A 22,761-nucleotide genomic window follows, 5' to 3' on the forward strand; every position below is an offset into this window, starting at 1 on the left:
GAAAAACGTGAAAATGCGGCTCAAATCTTTCAATGTATATTCTTTCAGAGCGAACGTTTTTAACTCAAATCTTTGTCCCTGGAACAACATATTTTCAGATGGGGGTCGGTGGCCGATTACATATAATTTGTAAGGTATACACACAGGTATTCCTATATACAGTATTCATTTTTTTTTTTTTATGAACACCATACATTTGAAAGTCAGAATCTTCAATAGATCAATTTCTATGTACCAAGATCACTGGATGCAAGTATAGTGCAGGAATATACACAATGATTAGTCTTTAGGGTGGTTGTGTTCCGTTTGATATCCTTCTCCTATCACAGCAACTCACAAATCTTGCTGCTGTGTTTGCACATTGTTGTACTTCGCTCAGCAGATATGGGAGTTTTTTGTCATTGGTCATGTTTTCAAAATCTCCGTGTGTGGTTGTAATCTATGGGAAGTATGTGTCTCTGATGTCTTGGTACAATGGACAGATGGTTAGGAAGTGTAGCTCGGTTTCCACTTCATTTTGTGTGCAGTGGGTGCATAGTCTTAACTAGAGGCGGGATCGAGGCATACACAGTGCTGCCTTGATCCCGCCTCTAGCTGCCGCTGATTGGCCAGGCCGTTTGGTGGCCGGAGCATCAAGTCTGCCTGAGAGTTCCCAGATGGGAGCAGGAGGGGGGAACCCAGTGTACTCTCTGCTGCCCCATCTGGCGGAGTCAGGTTAGCATAGTCTGTCTTCTCTCAGGATACAGGTCTGCCTATGACGGCCTTTCTCAATAGCAAGACTGTGCTCATGAAGTCTGTACCTAGTTAAGTTGTTCTTTGTTCATACAGTATTGCATACTTTGTGTGTGTGTGTGTGTGTGTGTGTGTGTGTGTGTGTGTGTGTGTGTGTGTGTGTGTGTGTGTGTGTGTGTGTGTGTGTGTGTGTGTGTGTGTGTGTGTGTGTGTGTGTGTGTGTGTGTGTGTGTGTGTGTGTGTGTGTGTGTGTTTGTTTGTTCCATTCGTACACTCTCAGAGTTATAGACCTGGCTGTAAGGGTCCATTTAAAGCCGCCCTCAATCAACCAGCTGAGAGCGTTACGGGTCCACTTGGTTACATCTGTGTGCTCCCAGAGTTATGGGGCTCCTTAAACTGACACAAATGGACCCTTACAGGTCTGTAAGTCTGAGAGTCTACAAATGGAACCAAATTGACTTACTTTATTTTAAGGCAACACAAATTTCGAAACGTTGCAACTTGTTGCCTTAAAGGGGAAAACCACCCATTTTCAACATTTTACTATGTCATTAATATACCTTAGAGCTGTTGTGTGGAAATAATAAAAAAGTCCCCCCATTTTGTTTTTCCTAGAACTGTAATTATGAAAAAAATCATTAACATGGTGAAACACATCTTGATGACATCATAGATGACCTCTAGTTTTAGGAAACACAGAATGGGGGAACCTTTTTATTATTTCCACACAACAGCTCTAAGGTATATTAATGACATAGTAAAATGTTGAAAATGAGTGGAATGCCCCTTTAACCCTTTTAGAAACGTTGCAATTTCGAAACGTTGCGATCTGTTGCCATTTAGACCTGAGGACGATTCTATAAATGCCTTCTAAATCCTGACAATTTGACATGTCAAGAGGACCCCCAAAAATATATGTAATTGGCCGCCGACCCCCCCGCCCCCCTCTCTCTCTGAAAATATGTTGTTCCAGGGACACCTCAGAAGCAAAGATTTGAGTTAAAAAACGTTCGCTCTGAAAGAATATATATTCAAAGATTCGCATAGATAATATATATTCAAAGATTCGCTCATAGCGCCGCGCTAGGTCTGCTTGTAGGTCTGCTATTTTTCAATAGCTAAAGTATAACATAATGCTTTAAAACAACCAAAAGGGGGTTCCCGCCCCAAAATGGGTTAAAATAAAGTAAGTCTCGGAGCTCTAAAAACTGGTGTGCGGATGTTCTTCCTCTTCCTTGATGGTCCTTGGGATTAAAACTATTTTTTTCTTCGAACAACCGGTATTGCAATTAGTCGGGAAGTCCACATAGCAGCAGCAGCTCTGCCATTGTTATCAGATAAAACCGGTTCACGGACTTCCTAAATGTGATGGAATGGAACCCATTCTGGTTCCTCCATGATGTTGGATCCGGCTCCTCCGGTTCTGCCGGTTCCGGAATTCAGTGTTGATTTTTGTCACAGCACATTTTTTATTTCGTTTATCATAGTTTAGTCACCTGAAATGTAATATCATACGATTTTTGGGTCGACTAAAACCTACAGTTGATTTTGTCGACACAAATGCATTTTGCCGGTGCCTTGATGGCGTCGTAAATGCCTGGTTTTACACTTGGTTGCGTGCTGAAAATAGCCGATCTACAAGCTCGTAACTTGTAGATCTGCTATTTTCAGCACGCAACCGCACATTCAAGGACTTGTCTTTTAGTTCTTACTGGATCTCTTGTCCACTAGCCAGACATTAAGTCATTACATTTTTTGACGACATTATATATATTATATATTTATATATATATTTACTCTGTTTTAGTCGGTCCGTTTTCGTCATTGAAAAAAGGTCGTCGACGGCCATTTTCAGTCATAGTTTTAGCTGACGAAATCAACACTGTTCCAGATCCCAACTCTACCATGAAAGAATTTAGACCTGAGGACGATTCTACAAATGTCTTCTAAATCCTGACAGTTGTTTTTGAAAAATCCATGTTTCTATGTCAGTGGTTCTCGTGGTTCTTCATGTCAAGGACCCCCAGAAATATCTGTAATTGGCCGCCGACCCCCATCTGAAAATATGTTGTTCCAGGGACCCCCCAGAAGCAAAGATTTGAGTTAAAAACGTTCGCTCTGAAAGAATATATATTCAAAGATTTGCACCACATTTTCACGATTAAAAACAAATAGCAGACCTACAAGCTCGTAGCACGGCACTCGGTGGCGCGCTATGAGCTTGTAGATCTGCTATTTTTAAATAGCTACAGCATAACATAATGCTTACAACACCAAAAAGGGTTCCGCCCAAAATGGGTTAACAGGGAAATAAAACAAAGCTTTTATTTGTATTTTTATTCTTACAAAGACGCAATCTACCAAACACAATTTGTGGAACTTTTTGCATAGCAAAGATGCGTCATCACTCCTTTTAACCAAACACTATCCTACTATAAATACGCCACGTCTCTCGTGTGTGTGTGTGTGTGTGTGTGTGTGTGTGTGTGTGTGTGTGTGTACGGTTGTAATCCACGTAACTCGAGAACCGTTTGCCCCACCGACTTCACATTAGTTCACGCGCCTTCCGCACCCCCGCAGGGAGTGCAGTGCCCGACATCGAGTTGGTCGGACCCACGGTTCTCCAGAACCGCCCACAAAAAGGCTCTGCTCAGGCGCTGCCAGTGGGCCTAATCAGCCTAAAGCCCCTCCCTCACCTGTGCAATGTCCAGCCTCTGCCTCAGCCAATTGATTGCCATGGCAACCCCACACACCTGACAATTGATTAGCCTACTTAACCAGTCCACTTTTCACAGTCAGGCAGTTTGCCCTCTTCACACACAGGCAGATACAGAGATCTCCATGTGGGACACAAACAGACAGTTAAAACGGGTGCTATGACAAGTTGACAACGGGTATTATTAGCACGAGGCCCGCCAGGAACATAGACAATTAGACACGTAGAATAGCGTACCGTGCCACACCCGGAAAAGCCGTTTTAACAGCGATGTATTATTTAATGCATGTATTAATACGATCGTATTAAAAGCTACCGTTCGTTAGCTTTGTTATGCTTCTGAGCCAATGGCCGCGGCCATTTTGAAGATGCGCGCGCATCCACTTACATTGCCTGCTCTGTTTTCAGACGGCTTTATCTCCAGAAGCGACATTGCAGGGGTCGTTTTGTCCCAGACAAGCGTTTTCAACGGCCTGTAGCAGGCGCTGTGATACTCGCAGTCCACTTTTTCCACCACCGACCGAGAGAACAAGCACCAGCTTCGTCAACACACACGGAATGGTTTCATAGTAAAATGCGATTACGGATATTTGGCTCTTCAAAGTAAGTGTCACGCGCGATAAAACCCTGGCAGGACGCGACGGATGGATTAAATAATGGTAGCGGTCAAACGGTTAAGTTCCCAAGTTGCAGGTACAGGTCTAGTATAGATAATGACAGCCATGGATATCTCACCCATATCTATTACTGTCGGTTTACTATCCTACCAGGACCTCTAGTACCGCTGGCTTTATCTACCTACCAGGACCTCTAGTACCGCTGGCTTTATCTACCTACCAGGACCTCTAGTACCGCTGGCTTTATCTACCTACCAGGACCTATAGTACCGCTGGCTTTATCTACCTACCAGGACCTATAGTACCGCTGGCTTTATCTACCTACCAGGACCTATAGTACCGCTGGCTTTATCTACCTACCAGGACTTCTAATACCGCTGGTTTTATCTACCTACCAGGACCTCCTAGTACCGCTGGCTTTATCTACCTACCAGGACCTCTAGTACCGCTGGCTTTATCTACCTACCAGGACCTCTAGTACCGCTGGCTTTATCTACCTACCAGGACCTATAGTACCGCTGGCTTTATCTACCTACCAGGACCTATAGTACCGCTGGCTTTATCTACCTACCAGGACCTATAGTACCGCTGGCTTTATCTACCTACCAGGACTTCTAATACCGCTGGTTTTATCTACCTACCAGGACCTCTAGTACCGCTGGCTTTATCTACCTACCAGGACCTCTAGTACCGCTGGCTTTATCTACCTACCAGGACCTCTAGTACCGCTGGCTTTATCTACCTACCAGGACTTCTAATACCGCTGGTTTTATCTACCTACCAGGACCTCTAGTACCGCTGGCTTTATCTACCTACCAGGACCTCTAGTACCGCTGGCTTTATCTACCTACCAGGACCTCTAGTACCGCTGGCTTTATCTACCTACCAGGACCTCTAGTACCGCTGGCTTTATCTACCTACCAGGACCTCTAGTACCGCTGGCTTTATCTACCTACCAGGACCTCTAGTACCGCTGGCTTTATCTACCTACCAGGACTTCTAATACCGCTGGTTTTATCTACCTACCAGGACCTCTAGTACCGCTGGCTTTATCTACCTACCAGGACCTCGTTTAGAGCTTGTTGTGTAGATCTGCTATTTGCTCAGATCCCATTTTGGGTGGGAACCCCTTTTGGTGTTAGCATTATGTTATACTTTAGCTATTGAAAAATAGCAGATCTACAAGCTCATAGCGCGGCACCGAGCTTGTAGGTCTGCTATTTTTGAAAAATCGAAGAACCACTGACATATAAACATGGCTTTTTCAGAAAACTGTCAGGATTTAGAAGACATTTTTAGAATCTGATCTCAGGTCAAAATGGGTTAAAGCCATCAATGTACGTAAAAGCATAGAACACAAGGCGTTTGCCCGACAGCAACTGTATGTGTTATTATAATCTTTCTTGCTAAAAACACAACTCACTCATGACTATTTACCATATATGTATAATAATATACCTGTGTCAGACCGAAAAAATGTGTAGTTTGGTAAATGTGCTAAATGTGGTTTGTTGTTGTTTAAATATGTACGGTATTATCTTAACATATTCTGGGCGGGAAGTGGAACCCCTTTTGGTATGTTATACTTTAGCTATTGAAAAATAGCAGATCTACAAGCTCATTTCATAGTTTTCTGAAATACCTATGATTCTGTATCAGTGGAGCTCAATATTTCATGTCAAGGACCCCACAATTATATGTAATTGGCTTGTAGATCTGCTATTTTTCAACAGCTAAAGCACAACCAATGCTTAAAACACCAAAAGGGGTTCCCACACCAAAATGGGTTAATATCAACGCCGCCATCATTTAGCTGGGGACCACCTGGAACCCCCTCAAGGACCACTGGTGGTCCCCGGACCCCACTGGTTGAAAACCACTGCTGTAACCACTGCGTAACCACCTGAATTACATTGTTACTTTTTAGCATGGTGTGTACATCTTTACCCCAAAGATGCAGTATGTCATGAGGAAAGCTGGATGCAGTGTTGTTTTTGGCAGCACATTTTAGTTTTAGTCATAGTCTCTTCAATAGTTTTAATTTAGTTTCAGTCACATTTTAGTCACCTGGAATGTTTTAGTGTTAGTCTAGTTTTAGTCGACTAAATATCATACGATTTTAGTCGACTAAATCTACAGCTGGTTTAGTCGACTACAATGTATTTTGGTGGGCCTTGATGCCATCGTAATGACTGATTTTACACTGTAGATCGGCTATTTTCAGCATGCAACCACTAGTCCCTTCCTAACATTTTAGTCTAGTTTTTATTTGTTGATGAAATTGTCAGTATATTTAGTCTTAGTTTTAGTCCTCATAGCTTAGTTTTCATTTATATTTTCCATTTAGTTTTCGAAAAAAAGGTAGTCGACGGACATTTTTAGTTTTAGTCGACGATATCAACACTTATGCTAGAATATTTAGGACAGACTGAAAATAACTGTTATACTTGGCACTGTGAGCTTGTAGATTTGCTATTTTTTGGTGAAGAGACTTGGGACTTAATTGTCACCAGTGCCCTTATCCGTAAACCTTTTTTTTTTTTTTTTTTTACTATTTTGAAAAACATTTTAAAATTGTTCAACTACTCGAACTATTAACTATGAAGTTATTAAAATAGTAAAAATAATGGGGGGCCTTGGTGTACTGTAGGCTGAAAAAGAATGCACCAAGTACCGTGTTACCAAGTATAGAGGGTCTAAGTGGGGACATCCACACAAGATCTACAAGCTATGAGCTTGTAGATCTGCTATTCTTTTTAAAACCGTGAAAATGTGGCGCGAATCTTTGAATATAAATGATTTCACAGCGAACGTTTTTAACTCATATCTTTGCTTCTGGGGAGTCCCTGGGACAACATATTTTCAGATGTGGGGGGTCGGACGACGGAGGCCAATTACATATAATTCCGGGGGTCCTTGACATGAAAAAGGTTGAGAACCACTGACATAGAAACATGAGGTTTTTCAGAAAACCCGTCTTATTTAGAAGGCATTTGTACAATCGTCACTCAGGTCTAAATGGGTTTAGATAATTGACACTGGGTGAAGAAATGGGTTGCAAAATCGTAGGATAAAATTTATATTAAAAAAAGGGCACCCTATAGGGGGTATGCGCGTGACATCATCATCATACCCGGAAGTTATGCGGGAATGCCTACCGAGTGGCACAAAACTACCTTGACAGCCCATACATCCAAACAGAAAAGTCCTATTTGTTTGCATTAAATGACTTTAAACAACATTAAATTCACTTTGTCACTCACTTTGCCACTCGATTTGCCACTCGATCAGCCAATCACTTTATGCATGCGCATACCCTCTATAGGGTGACACCACGGCGCCCACTTTTGGAAGCCCTGATGTAGGACAATCACATGGACGGAGGAGCCCTGGAGATGCAGTCCGTCCGTCAGTCAGCCCCCCCCCCCCCTCACTCACACAGTCTATAAATGCAGCATGAACACGCTCCCTGGCGGTTTGGTGCCCTTGCTTTGTGTCCTAGTTTAGAGTGTTCCTCTTCTCTCTCTCTGCTGCAGAGGTGAATGAACGCACGCTGCATATTCGCTCCCCTTATCAGCCCCTGCACTGTGACTAGAGAGAGACACAGACACGTGTGTGTGTGTGTGTGTGTGTGTGTGTGTGTGTGTGTGTGTGTGTGTGTGTGTGTGTGTGTGTGTGTGTGTGTGTGTGTGTGTGTGTGTGTGTGTGTGTGTGTGTGTGTGTGCGTGTGCGCAAGACTCGTGAACTGCTCTGTTTACGTTGTGTCAAAGTGATAGTGCTGTTTTTGAGGAAGTGGAGTGATAGCTCCTCTGATAGCGGTGAGCCCGCCTTATATAATTGTTTTCTCTCTTCAGTATTATCAAGGCCTGTCACAATTGTAATTACATAATTACCTGGATTATTATCATTTTTTTTGTTGGAGTTTGGAGTTACATTCATGGCAATGTAAACTACACAACCCAATCCTTGAATTGGCAGAATTGAATCATTAAGACCCGAAACACATCCGTGTCACCTTAGCTTTTTCCTAACTTTTAGCTATTGAAAAATAGCAGATATACAAGCTCATAGCGTGGCACCGAGTGCCATGCTATGAGCTTGTAGATGTGCTATTTTTGAAAAATCGTGAAAATGTGGCACAAATCTTTGAATATATATTCTTTAACATTTTTAACTCGTAGGGGTCAAATCTTTGAATATATGTATTATTTCATGAGTGAACGGTTTTAACTCAAAACCTTGCTTCTAAGGTGGGGGGGGAGGTGGCCAATTTACATATAGTTTTGGGGGTCCTTGACATGAAGTTAGTTCGAGAACCACTGATATAGAAAGATGTATTTTTTTCAGAAAACTCAGGATTTAGAAGACCATTTGTAAAAATCGTCCTCGGGTAAATGGATTTAAAAAGCCAGAATCTTCAGAATGTGATGGTTTGCACTAATGTAACCCAGCAGGAGGAAGGGAGGAACGTAAAGGTATTAGGAGTCTTGTTTGGACACGAATGGATTCAATGATTCCTGCAACACATTGTTCAGACGATAACATGGGCCCCGGTCTTCCTTTATTGGCTTCTTGATAGGGCTGTTAAAACATTGGCATCAATCAATCATTACACAACACCTGGCGTTGACCTTTGGCATTCCGCGGCGGTGCAACGTAATTGAGAATGTTTATACCCAAGTGCTGTTATTTAACCCATTTAGAGAAGATTCTACAAAATGTCTTCTGTTTCTATGTCAGTCATTCTCTAACATTTTCATGTAAAGGACCCCAGAGATTATATGACTTTGGCCGCCGACCCCCCCCATCTGAAAATATGTTGTTCCAACTTTCAAGGACCCTCCAGAAGCAAATATTGGACTTAAAAACGTTGCGCCACATTTTCAAGATTTTTTCAAAACATAGCAGACCTACAAGCTCGTAGAGTGCCGCGCCATACGAGCTTGTAGATCTGCTATTTTTCAATAGCTAAAGTATGACGTAATGCTTAAAAACACCAAAAGGGGTTCCGGTTCTAAATGATTCCAATGTGCTTTTACTTGAGCATTTAAATACTTGGGCTTTTGAAGATTACGTCATACTCATATGGCAGCCAAGGCTATGGGGTTTGTTTAGAGCCCTTAGTTCTGACGACATGTCTATTGACTTTAATGTTTGTTTAGGGCACTTTAAAGTCTATGGACTTTAACCCATTTAGGCCTGACGTCGATTTTTTTTTAAATCATGACAGTTTTCTGGAATACCGATGTTTCTATGTCATTGGTGCTCAATATTTCATGTCAAGGACCCCAAAAATTATATGTATTCGGCCACCGACCCCCATCTGAAAATATGTTGTTTCAGGGACCCCCCAGAAACAAAGATTTGAATTGAAAACGTTCACTGAAAGAATATATATTCAAAGATTTGTGCTCACATTTTCAAAAATCACACCTGTGTGAAGTGAGTGGTGCAACTCCGTCGGGGGGTTCCTGTGGGTTCCAGGAACGCACCCAGGGTGCCGGCTCGATTCCGGCGAGCCGCCCGCGTCCGAAACGGTTGAGAAATGACAGAGTTACCGTGTGGCAGTCCCTCTACTGTACCCTCTACTGTACTGTACTGTCACTGTGCTGTAGTGGCACACCCGAAATCACCATATATGCAGTTAATATGTGCGTGTGTGTGCGTGTGTGTGTTAGGTTGCGTACAGGTGGTGAAAAACAACCATGCTGTTTTCGTGCTCAGACGCACCCACCCACCCAGCCAGCCAGCCAGCCAGCCACCCACACACATAGCTCCGTAAGGGAGTGGTTGCACCACTCAAACAAATAGCAGACCTACAAGTTCATAGAGTGCCGCGCTACGAGCTTGTAGATCTGCTATTTTTCAACAGCTAAAGCATAACATAATGCTTAAAACAATAATGTTTGTCTAGGCACTAAATAACAACGTATATAAGACGCCATGGGGCCGATATAAATACATCTTGTAACTTATTTTGTTGAGAAACAAGCCAGGATTGGATACAGTCTACGGACCACCCTCGCCAAATACAAAAGTCTAAAAAACAAAGGCGCCCCTCACTTAAAACACAAGTGTGATCCTTTGATACTCTTTGGCAGTGGTTCTCAATTAGTCGTACGGCGGAACCACCAGTGGTCCTCGAGGGGGTTCCAGGTGGTCCCCCAGCTAAACGATTGGAGAGCCGGTGACCAAAATGGACCCTTATTAGATTATTTTTTTACCAGATGGACGACCCATTTTGGTTTCATTTTTACATCTGCAGTATGACTTTAGTTAATTTACAAGAAGTCAGAGAATGTAGAAGAATTGTTATGTTGATCAGAGATTAAAATAGGGTGCAACATTTGTGTACTCATCTCCTTCAGTAGTCATTCAGTTGAGCAGAGATTACAATAGGGTGCATTTTGCATCCCAAAACGCAGTTTATAGTTAAGGGATGCAATAAAACAACGACCTCTGCATCCACGGGATGCACTACTGTACTACTGTACTGTTTTTTTATTCTAGTTTATTTTGTTATGTTGTTCTCAACGTTTTTGGCCGGGGACCCCCGGAAATGCTTTGGCAACGTCTCGGGACCCCCGCCCCGCCCCGCCCCCTCCCGACCCCCAATATAAATTGACTGCTACAATAACCTTAAACCATTTTGGGCGGGAACCCCTTTTGGTGTTTTAAGCATTGTTATAATTTAGCTATTTAAAAATAGCAGATCTACAAGCTCATAGCGCGCCACCGAGTGGCACGCTACGAGCTTGTAGGTCTGCTATTTTTGAAAAAATCGTGAAAAAGAAATTAAAAAATAAAAATCTTTTTCTTTTTTTTTTTTGAAAATAATTTGGGGACCCCCTAAAATAAGTTGGCGACCCACGGGTTGAGAACCCCTGGACTAGTGGACAAGAGATCCAGTGTAAGTCATTTTAACACTTGGTTGCATGCTGAAAATAGCCGATCTACCGATGAGCTTGTAGATCGGCTATTTTCAGCAAGTGTAAAATCGGTCATTACGACGGCATCGAGGCCCGCCAAAATACATTTTAGTCGACTACATCAACTGTAGATTTAGTCGAGTAAAATCTTATGACATTTAGTCGAGTAAAACTAGACTTAACACTAAGACATTCCTATAGTGACTAAAATGTGGCAAAAACTTTAGGACCCTCTCGAAAACGAGATACTACTATATCTCAATGGGGGGTATTCCTAAATAAAGAATTTCAAACAACAAAACCAAAGGAAAACTATTCAAAAGACTATATGACTAAAGCTAAAAATCCAAAATGGCTGCCCCAAAACAACAGTCATGCTAATAGTGGTAGTGTTGGTTCTCTGTGTATTCTGCATTAGGAGGCTATGGCTTTCTCTAGGGTGTGTCCTGTTGGCCTGGTATTTTGGGTTTCTGCATTGACGCTTTTCATGTTTACATGTCAACTCATGCTGGTCAGTGTACTGGTTCGACCGGTCTGTCTGTCTGTCTGTCTGTCTGTCTGTCTGTCTGTCTGTCTGTCTGTCTGTCTGTCTGTCTGTCTGTCTGTCTGTCTGTCTGTGTCTCAGTGTCTCTACATATATGTACATATATACAGTATTATCCATATACGTGGCATATATGTGGACATATACAGCATAAGGCATAATCTGTGTGATATATTTCCTCCTACTGTGTAAAGCACATATATGAACCTGGATATTATTATGGCATATATATATATATATATATATATATATATATATATATGTGTCAGCATATATTCCGCATTATACTAGCTATATATTGGCACAATTATGTTCATATATTTAACCCATTTTGGGCGGGAACCCCTTTTGGTGTTTTAAACATTACGTTATAATTTAGCTATTGAAAAATAGCAGATCTACAAGCTTGTAGGTCTGCTATTTTTGAAAAATCCTAAAAATGTGCCTCAAATCTTTCAGAAATTTGTCATGATTTAGAAAACATTTTTTTTTAGATTTCGACGTCAGGCCTGAATGGGTTAAAGTAACACCATAGTAGTGCATGCACCACCGTGTGGGAATCCCTGGAGTGGGTTCATTAGCCCCCCCCAAAATATATATAAAAAAGAATCGATATCCCGATATCGAAGGTATGTTTAAATTAGTTAAAACAGGCAGGCCACAGGCTTTTACCCTAGACTAGACTTGTCTTTTACCAGGAATGTACACACACACACACACACACACACACACACACACACACACACACAGGCACACACACAGGCACACACACAGGCACGCACGCATGCAGAGAGAGACGCTGTCCTACAGAAACAAACAAAACGTCAAGATCATGAATCTGTCTGTCTGTCTGTCTGTCTGTCTGTCTGTCTGTCTGTCTGTCTGTCTGTCTGTCTGTCTGTCTGTCTGTCTGTCCGTCCGTCCATATTGTCTTCAGGAAGTGGCACAACTCCCACAGTGGGGGAAAAAAAGGAAATTGCGTGCATGCGTTTGTGTGAGATATTCTCATACTTGCGAGGGACATTTTGTGTGCCAGTTTGATTCGTATACTTAAAAAGGGTATCTTTGAAAAACAAAGAAAAGGTCCCGCACACTGTCAGACACTTGCCAAAATGTCGCTATTTATTGGGTCGACGTTTCGGTCGATTAGACCTTCATCAGGACAGACAATGATTCCTGTCGTGTTGTACTTTAGCTGTTGAAAAATAGCAGATATACAAGCTCATAAATAGCGTGGCACCGAGTGCCGCGCTATTTATTTATTTGTTTATTTGGATCCCCATTAGCTACTACCTTAGTAGCAGCTACTCTTCCTGGGGTCCACACATAAAATACATTACAATCAATACAGTCATATGAAATACATTTTACAAGACTGTAAGAAAAACAGTTAAAAAAATAAAATACAACTAAATATAAAACAAGTGATTAATAACATTGCATATATATACAATTTCAGTTTGAGTAGCCTACCGTTACAGTATGAAATATTTTAAACAGTGCTCAATGACTCAAAAAGCAAGTGACATGAGATATTTCTTTAACTTATTTTTTAAAATGAACTAGCTATGAACTTGTAGCTCTGCTATTTTTTTTAAATCGTGAAAACGTGGCGCAAATCTTTGAATATATATTCTTTTAGAGGCCTGACTTGTGTGCCAGCGTTGTGTGCACACCGACATAGCAGATATCTCACGCAACGTTGTGAGCTATACCAGATTAAAAAGGACACACAAAAAAAAGAAACGGCTACAAAATAAATACAAAATATGACATTCATCAAATTGCTTTCCTAAAATGGGGATTACGGATGTCCTTCGCGCGCGCGCGTGTGTGTGTGCGTGCGCATGTGTCATGATTTTAAACTGCTCCGTTGTAACTACCACCGTTAGTGCACTGTGGGTGCAGATTTAACTCATTCAGACCTGAGGACGATTCTACAAAAATGTCTTCTAAATCCTAAAAAGTTTTCTGAAAGGTTTCTGTCAGTGGTTCTCAAACATTTTCATGTCAAGGACCCCCCAGAAATCTTATGAAATTGGCCGCCGACCCCCATCTGAAAATATGTTGTTCCAGGGACCACAACAACCCCCCCTCCAGAAGCAAAGATTTGCCTTTAAAACGTTCACTTTAAAATAATTTTCACGATTTTTCAAAAATAGCAGACCTACAAGTTCATAGCGCGGCCGCGCTATGAGCTTGTAGATCAGCTATTTCTCAACAGCTAAAGTACAACATAATGCTTAAAACACCAAAAAGGATTCCCGCCCAGAATGCGTTAAGATCATAGGTTAAGATGCATTTGCAACCTCTGCGGACGGTGTGCTTCAACACGATGGCTTAGTAGATACCGACGCATCGCACCTTTCTAGCGGTGTGTCGCTGTGAAATCCACCCACATTTAGATTTTTTGTTTTAGTCATGGTCTCTTGAATAGTTTTAGTCGCATTTTAGTCACCTGGAATGCTTTAGTTTATAGTTTTAGTCGACTAAATCGACAGTTAATTTAGTCGACTGAAATGTATTCTGACGGCCTTGAAGCCGTCGGAATGGCTGATTTTACACTTCTACAAGTGTAGAAGTGTACTTCTACAAGTGTACTTCTACAAGCTCACAACGCGTCGCACTGCGACGCGTTGTGAGCTTGTAGATCGCTATTTTCAGCACGAAACCAAGTGTAAAATGACTTATAATGGATCTCTTGTCCACTAGTCCCTTCCTAACATTCATTTTAGTCTAGTTTTTATTTGTTTGACGAAATTGTCAATATATGTCATAGCTTAGTTTCCATTTAGTTTCCATTTAGTTTTCGCCAGTGAAAAAAAGGTAGTCGACAGACATTTTTCGTCTTAGTTTTACTCGACGAAATCAACACTGATGCAACTATGACCCGGCCAGGTCATACCAAAGACTGTAACAATAATAATAATAATAAAACTTTATTTGTATAGCACCTTTCATGACATGAAATGCAGCTCAAAGTGCTTTACACAAAAAAGAAAAGAAAAGCAGGGCATAAACAATACAGTGAGGACATGAATAACATTTTTTTTAAAAAGACAGATAAATCAATTAAAAGCAAGGGTGTAAAAGTGGGTCTTGAGCTGAGCTTTAAAAATGTCTACAGAGGCTGCCTGTCGAAGGTACAGTGGGAGTTTGTTCCACGCCGTCGGCCCGTAGAAGCAAAAAGCTGCTTCCCCGTATTTTTTTGTTGCCATTTTTTTAGGCAAAGCGAGCAGGCCAGCAGTGGAAGACCTTAGGGGGCGGTTTGGGACATATTTCGGCAGGCAGTCATGTAGGTAGGAAGGTGCGAGACCATTGAGAGCTTTATAAACAAGTAAAAGAATTTTAAAATCAATCCTAAAAACAACCGGAAGCCAGTGCAATGAGGCCAAGACTGGAGTAATATGTTCTCTCATCTTAGTTCTAGTTAAGACTCTGGCTGCTGCATTTTGGTTGTAATCTGTCAGTTGATTTCTTAGGCAATCCAGAAAAAAGTGCATTGCAGTAATCAAGCCGAGAAAAAACAAAGGCGTGGATTAGCGTTTTTGCATCGTGCAGTGACAAATAGGCTCTGATTCGTGCAATATTTCTAAGATGAAAAAAGGCAATCTTGGTAACATGATTAATGTGTGAATTAAAATTCAGTTCAGAATCAATAGTGATCCCCAAGTTCTTTACTGTACTGTTACTTTCTACAGTGGGACCCAATGCCTCCCTGCTTGGCACCTACGATTTGGGGGGGTCAAATCAACGAATCAAATGATTCCCGAGCGCGGCACGGCTGCGGCTCACCGCTCCAAGAGATGGGTCGAATGCGGAGCACAAATTTCACTGCGGTAACGTGTGTGACAAATCGTACAACTTTGACTTTGGTGGGCTTTTAGACTGGATCAGGCTTTCCACAGCTACCCCACACAACACAGCAGGCACACAGCAGAAGCTCTCAATGTACGTTTAATCATACAACTAAATATACAATAACTAAACACAAATCTCACTTGAATTGGATTGCAATCATTTGCAAATGTTGTGTTTCCAGTCAGTCAGTTGATGGTCTGTTGTTGTGTTTCCAGTCAGTCAGTTGATGGTCTGTTGCTGTGTTTCCAGTCAGTCAGTTGATGGTCTGTTGCTGTGTTTCCAGTCAGTCAGTTGATGGTCTGTTGTTGTGTTTCCAGTCAGTCAGTTGATGGTCTGTTGCTGTGTTTCCAGTCAGTTGATGGTCTGTTGTTGTGTTTCCAGTCAGTTGATGGTCTGTTGTTGTGTCTCCAGTCAGTTGATGGTCTGTTATTGTGTTTCCAGTCAGTTGATGGTCTGTTGTTGTGTTTCCAGTCAGTTGATGGTCTGTTGTTGTGTCTCCAGTCAGTTGATGGTCTGTTGTCGTGTTTCCAGTCAGTTGATGGTCTGTTGTTGTGTTTCCAGTCAGTTGATGGTCTGTTGTTGTGTCTCCAGTCAGACCCTTCACCACCACGGTCAAAGAGATGCGGCTCCACCGAGACGACTTCGAGATGCTGAAGGTGATTGGCCGAGGAGCCTTCGGAGAGGTGAGACCTGACGTCTGTCTGTCTGTCTGTCTGTCTGTCTGTCTGTCTGTCTGTCTGTCTGTCTGTCTGTCTGTCTGTCTGTCTGTCTGTCTGTCTGTCTGTCTGTCTGTCTGTCTGTCTGTCTGTCTGTCTGTCTGTCTGTCTGTCTGTCTGTCTGTCTGTCTGTCTGTCCTCTCCGTCTCTCCTCTCCTCTCCTCTCCTCTCCTCTCCTCTCCTCTCCTCTCCTCTCCTCTCCTCTCCTCTCCTCTCCTCTCCTCTCCTCTCCTCTCCTCTCCTCTCCTCTCCCCTCCCCCCCTCCCCTCCCCTCCCCTCCCCTCCTCCTCTCCTCTCCTCTCCTCTCCTCTCCTCTCCTCTCCTCTCCTCTCCCCTCCCCTCCCCTCCCCTCCCCTCCCCTCCCCTCCCCTCCCCTCCCCTCCCCTCTCCTCTCCTCTCCTCTCCTCTCCTCTCCCCTCCTCTCCTCTCCTCTCCTCTCCTCTCCTCTCCCCTCCTCCCCTCTCCTCTCCTCTCCTCTCCTCTCCTCTCCTCTCCTCTCCTCTGTGAATGTCGGTCTATGTCTGGAATGTAGCAAGCATTTCTTTGCATTGCTGCAGCACGTGTGTGTGTGTGTGTGTGTGTGTGGGGGTGTGTGTGTGTGTGTGTGTGTGTGTGTGTGTGTGTGTGTGTGTGTGTTGACCTGACTCAGCAGGACACAAATATGCGGTGTATTTGCTTTGACAAAACACGCACACACACACACACACACACACACACACACACACACACCTATTCCATTCTACCCCAATACACGCACGCACGCACGCAATTTAAAAACGCCAACTATTTGACAAGAACCTTTGCAATGCGCTTGAACTATCACTTTACATGTGGTTTAAGTGATGTTTCTGTTTCCCTTTGTGATATTCCAGTAACAGTGTTAACCCATTCTGGGCGGGAACCCCCTTTCGGTGTTTTAAGGATTATACGATATGATACGATACGATACAACTTTATTGTCAGCTTTCACTGAAATTTGCTTTGCGTCCATGATGTCACCGTTCAAGATACAGACAGGACATACACAATACATTACACAAGGTACATTACAGGACACAACTCACAGAAGCAGACAGGAACAAGAACAATAGAACATATCCTCTTGGTTTACCGATTTTGGTGTAAAAGCAGAACAGACTGGTGTACAAAAGAGTTCTTTAGCCTGTTTTTCTTATATTTTGGGACTCTAAACCGCCTCATGGAAGGCAACAGTTGATATTCATCATTTAAAACATGTAAGGGGTCAGAGGAGATGCTCTTCGCCAGTCTAAGCATGCATGCTCTTGGTCTGGGCTTCTTTAAATGAATGTAACACGACCTCAACAGGCCTACCAACAATTTTAGCGCAGATCTTAATTTGGCTATACAGTTTGTTCTTATATACCATTGATAGGCTGTTAAACCAGGCCGTGCTACAGTACAACATCACAGTTTGAACAACAGACGTATAGAAAAGAGACAAGATCTGACTGCTAGCACCAACCGATCTAAGTCGGCGTAGGGAGTACATACGCTGCTGGATCCTCTTACAAATATAGTCAATATGAGATGACCATGATAAGGTGACGTCTATCATCACCCCCAGATATTTGTAAGATGGGACTTGTTCAATAGCTGAACCATGGATTATGTTATACTTTAGCTATTGAAAAATAGCAGATCTACAAGCTCATAGCGTGGCTACGAGCTTGTAGATCTGCTATTTTTGAAAATTGTAAAAATGTGGCGCAAATCTTTGAATATATATTCTTTCAGAGCGAATGTTTGTAACTCAAATCTTTGCTTCTGAGGTGGGAGGGGGTCCCTGGAAGTTGGAACAACACATTTTGAGATAGGGGTCCGCGGCCTAATACAGATAATTCTGGGGGTCCTTGACGATGGTTGAGATGGTTGAGAACCACTGACACAGAAACAGATTTTTTTCTGAAAACTGTTAGGATTTATTGAGGCATTTGTAGAATCAATGGTAGGTCCAAATGGGTTAAATAGCTCTATATTGAGATAGTAATCATAGAGTGTGTGTTCAGTAACAGTGTTAAATAGCTCTATATTGAGATAGTAATCATAGAGTGTGTGTTCAGTAACAGTGTTAAATAGCTCTATATTGAGATAGTAATCATAGTGTGTTCAGTAACGGTGTTAAATAGCTCTATATTGAGATAGTAATCATAGTGTGTGTTCAGTAACAGTGTTAAATAGCTCTATATTGAGATAGTAATCATAGAGTGTGTGTTCAGTAACAGTGTTAAATAGCTCTATATTGAGATAGTAATCATAGAGTGTGTGTTCAGTAACAGTGTTAAATAGCTCTATATTGAGATAGTAATCATAGTGTGTTCAGTAACAGTGTTAAATAGCTCTATATTGAGATAGTAATCATAGAGTGTGTTCAGTAACAGTGTTAAATAGCTCTATATTGAGATAGTAATCATAGAGTGTGTGTTCAGTAACAGTGTTAAATAGCTCTATATTGAGATAGTAATCATAGAGTGTGTTCAGTAACAGTGTTGAATAGCTCTATATTGAGATAGTAATCATAGTGTGTTCAGTAACGGTGTTAAATAGCTCTATATTGAGATAGTAATCATAGAGTGTGTGTTCAGTAACAGTGTTAAATAGCTCTATATTGAGATAGTAATCATAGTGTGTTCAGTAACGGTGTTAAATAGCTCTATATTGAGATAGTAATCATAGTGTGTTCAGTAACAGTGTTAAATAGCTCTATATTGTGACAGTAATCATTGCTATAGAGTGTGTGTTCAGTAACAGTGTTAAATAGCTCTATATTGTGACAGTAATCATTGCTATAGAGTGTGTGTTCAGTAACACTGTTAAATAGCTCTATATTGTGACAGTAATCATTGCTATAGAGTGTGTGTTCAGTAACAGTGTTAAATAGCTCTATATTGTGACAGTAATCATTGCTATAGAGTGTGTGTTCAGTAACGGTGTTAAATAGCTCTATATTACATACATATACAGTAATCATTGCTAAAGAGCGTCGCAGTCCCGCCCCCTTTCTGAACGACAAGTGGCCCAGGAAATAATTCCCCGTTCATTTTCCCCATAGGCTTTTCTTGAAGTATTTATTTAAACCATTTTGGGCGGGAACCCCTTTTGGTGTTTTAAGCATTATGTTATACTTTAGCTATTGAAAAATAGCAGATCTACAAGCTCATAGCGCGCCACCGAGTGGCGCGCTACGAGCTTGTAGGTCTGCTATTTTTGAAAAATCGTGAAAATGTGGCACAAATCATTGAATATATATTCTTTCAGAGTTTTTAACTCAAATCTTTGCTTCTGGGGGGAGGGTCCCTGGAACAACATATTTTCAGATGGGGGTCGGAGGCCAATTTCACAAGATTTCTGGGGTCCTTGACATGAAATAGTTTGAGCACAACTGATATAGAAACATAGGTATTTCAGAAAACTGTCAGGATTTAGAAGACATTTTTTAGATTTCGACGTCAGGCCTAAATGGGTTAAAGCCGTTTGATCGGCTTCAATTTGACCGTATTCCGAATCCAATTCCGTCTGTCTTCCTCGTTTCACCACTTCCTGTTTCACTCGTTTATCTCGTATCCTCCTCCTGTCTCAGATCTCTCTCTTGATTGGATGAGATTGGTATCCCGACCTGAGAATTTGAGTTTTCTGTTTATCGACCCATTTAGACCTGAGACCAGTTTCTACAAAATGTCTTCTGAATCATGACAGTTTTATGAAAACCCATATGTTTCTATGTCAGTGGTTCCTCAAACTATTTCATGTCAAGGACCCCCAAAACTTATATGTCTGAAAATGTTGTTCCAGGGACGCCCCCCGGAAGCAAAGATTTGAGTAAAAACATTTGCTGTGAAAGAATATTATTCATATGCGCCACATTTTCACGAAGAAATAGCAGATCTACAAGCTCGTGGGCCGATGTACGAGGTGCCACATGTGAGCTTGTAGATCGGCTATTTTAGCAGTATGCGCCCAGGGGTTCACGTGGATTCATTTATATATTCTTGGGCAGCGCGGATTTGCCAAAAAAACGGATCGACGGGCCCACGTTGGCCCACGTTGGGTGAGCTTGTAGATCTGTTCTGGTTGTGGCAACGAGCAGGCATGCCTGGAGATTCAAGAATACTATCGTCATGACATCATGGAGTGTGGTCTAGCTAGCTATGAGTTCTGTGTGTGTCGCGATTGGTTACAACAAGTGAACAGGAAGTTAGGTCAGGGCAGAGGCTGGATTCCCGGGAAGTCTTAACAGGAAATACCTGATACCTGAGCCAGACAGGAAGTAATGACCAAAAATAGAACCCCCCCCCCCCCCCCCCCACCCCCCCCCAACTAGTCTCCGGTAGCCAGCCAGTGTTGATTTCGTCGACTAAAGACTAAGACAAAAATTGTTCGTTGACGAAAACTAAACGGAAACTAAACTGTTAGGAAGGGACTAGTGGAGAAGAGATCCAGTATTTATAAGTCATTCTTACAATTGGGTTGCATGCGGAAAATAGCCGATCTACAAGCTTGACGCGGTGTGAGCTTGTAGATCAGTTATTTCCAGCAAGTGTAAAAAACACAGTCATTACGACGGCACCGAGAACCGGCAAAACACATTTTAGTCGACTAAATCAACTGTAGATTTAGTCGACTAAAATCCTATGATATTTAGTCGACTAAAACTAGACTAACACTAAGAGATTCCAGGTGACTAAAACATGACTAAAACTAAATGAAAACTACTCAAGAGACTATGACTAAAACTAAAATCTAAATTTTCTGCCAAAAACAACACTGGTAGCCAGACAACTATTCCACAATAACCGTCTATAGAGTCTGGAACTACCCAAAGTCTGAGTAAGGAAGATGCCATTTCCGTTTCACGAAAACATATTTGAACATTTCTTCAGAGCTTACTTCTTTGCTCAACCTTTTGTAGCAGACCTACCTTTTATAGCAGATCTACAAGCAGATCTACAAGCAGATCTACAAGCTCGTAACGCGGCACTCGGTGCCGCGCTACGATCTTGTAGATCTGCTATTTTTCAATAGCCAAAGTACAACATAATGCTTTAACCTATTTTGGGCGGGAACCCCTTTTGATGTTTTAAACATTGTTATAATTTAGCTATTGAAAAATAGCAGATCTACAAGCTCACAGCGCGCCACCGTGTGGCGCGCTATGAGCTTTTAGGTCTGCTATTTTTGAAAAATCGTGAAAATGTGACTCAAATCTTTGAATATATATTGTTACAGAGTGAACATTTTAACTCAATTCTTTGCTTCTGGGTTGGGGTCCCTGGAACAACATATTTTCAGATGGGGGGGGGGGGCGGAGGCATATTACATATAATTTTTGGGTTCCTTGACATGAAATATTGAGCACCACTGATACAGAAACATGAGGATTTTGAAGACATTTTTTAAATTTCGACGTCAGGCCTAAATGGGTTAATTAAAACACCAAAAGGGGTTCCCGTCCTGAATGGGTTTAACAAAAAATACCGAAAATTGAAGCTCAACATATTCCAGTCATCCCATCATCAACGTGTCGCCGTGAGCTTTTGTGAAAACATTTTTGTGACGCAAGGGTAAAAGTGCTCATTCACTCATTTACACGGACAATTATATATGCGGTGATAGCATGTTAATTTGCTTAACCCATTTAGACCTGAGCTCGATTCTGCAAAGGCCTTCTAAATCCAGTTTCTGTCAGTGGTTCTCAAACTATTTCATGTGAAGGAACCCCCAGAATTATCTGTATTTGGCCACGGACCCCAATCTCAAAATATGTTGTTCCAGGGTCCCCCCACCCCAGAAGCAAAGATTTGAGTTAAAAACGTTTGCTCTGAAAGAATATATATTCAAAGATTTGCGCCACATTTTCGTGATTTTTCAAAAATAGCAGACCTACAAGTTCATAGCTTGTAGATCTGCTATTTTTCAACAGCTAAAGTATAACATAATGCTTTAGAACACCAAAAGGGGTTCCCGCCCAGAATGGGTTAACGCACGTCTTAACGAGCGCCGTCGAGTCGTTGAGTGTCAGTCGTTGAGTGTCAGTCGACTTCCTGGCCTGACTTCTGAACAGGAAGTTCCATGAACGGCGTGCGCGTCTCCAGCGGAGCGGCAGGAAGTGTTTTTCCAGATAAGCGTAGCTTGTAGCATTTCCTGTTTATCACCAGTGGGCGTAAAGTAACTTCTAACCCATTCTGAGCGGGAACCCATTTTGGTGTTTTAAAGCATTATGTTATACTTTAGCTATTGAAAAATAGCAGATCTTCAAGCTCGTAGCGCGGCACCGAGTGCCACACTACGAGCTTGTAGGTCTGCAATTTTTTTTGAAAAATCGTGAAAATGTGGCGCAAATGTTTGAATATATAGAGCGTTCGTTTTTAGCTCATATCTTTGCTTCTTGGGGAGGTCCCTGGAACAACATATTTTTAGATGGGGGGGTCTGCAGCCAAATACAGATAATTCTGGGGGTTCTTGACATGAAATAGTTTGAGAACCACTGACATAGACACACAGGGACATTTGTAGAATTGTCCTCAGGTGTAAATGGGTTAAGTACATTTACTCTTCTAGGCGGTGCGTGGCATGAATTGAAAAGGCTAATGGTGTTATTTCAAACATACTGTATGAACATATCTATAGT

General features: G+C 41.9%; 1 protein-coding gene across 1 annotated transcript in view; it reads left to right on the top strand.

The window, feature by feature from the left end:
* The window catches only part of cdc42bpb (CDC42 binding protein kinase beta (DMPK-like)), a 94,606-nt gene that overhangs the window by 6,338 nt on the left and 65,507 nt on the right, over positions 1–22,761 (top strand). Inside the window, exon 2 of the mRNA XM_079526569.1 lies at positions 15,991–16,082. Within this exon, the coding sequence (XP_079382695.1) occupies positions 15,991–16,082 (92 nt within the window). The remainder of the gene's footprint in view (positions 1–15,990; positions 16,083–22,761) is intronic.

The sequence above is a fragment of the Electrona antarctica genome, assembly GCF_951216825.1.
Source record: "Electrona antarctica genome assembly, chromosome: 17".
Classification (NCBI taxonomy): Eukaryota; Metazoa; Chordata; class Actinopteri; order Myctophiformes; family Myctophidae; genus Electrona; species Electrona antarctica.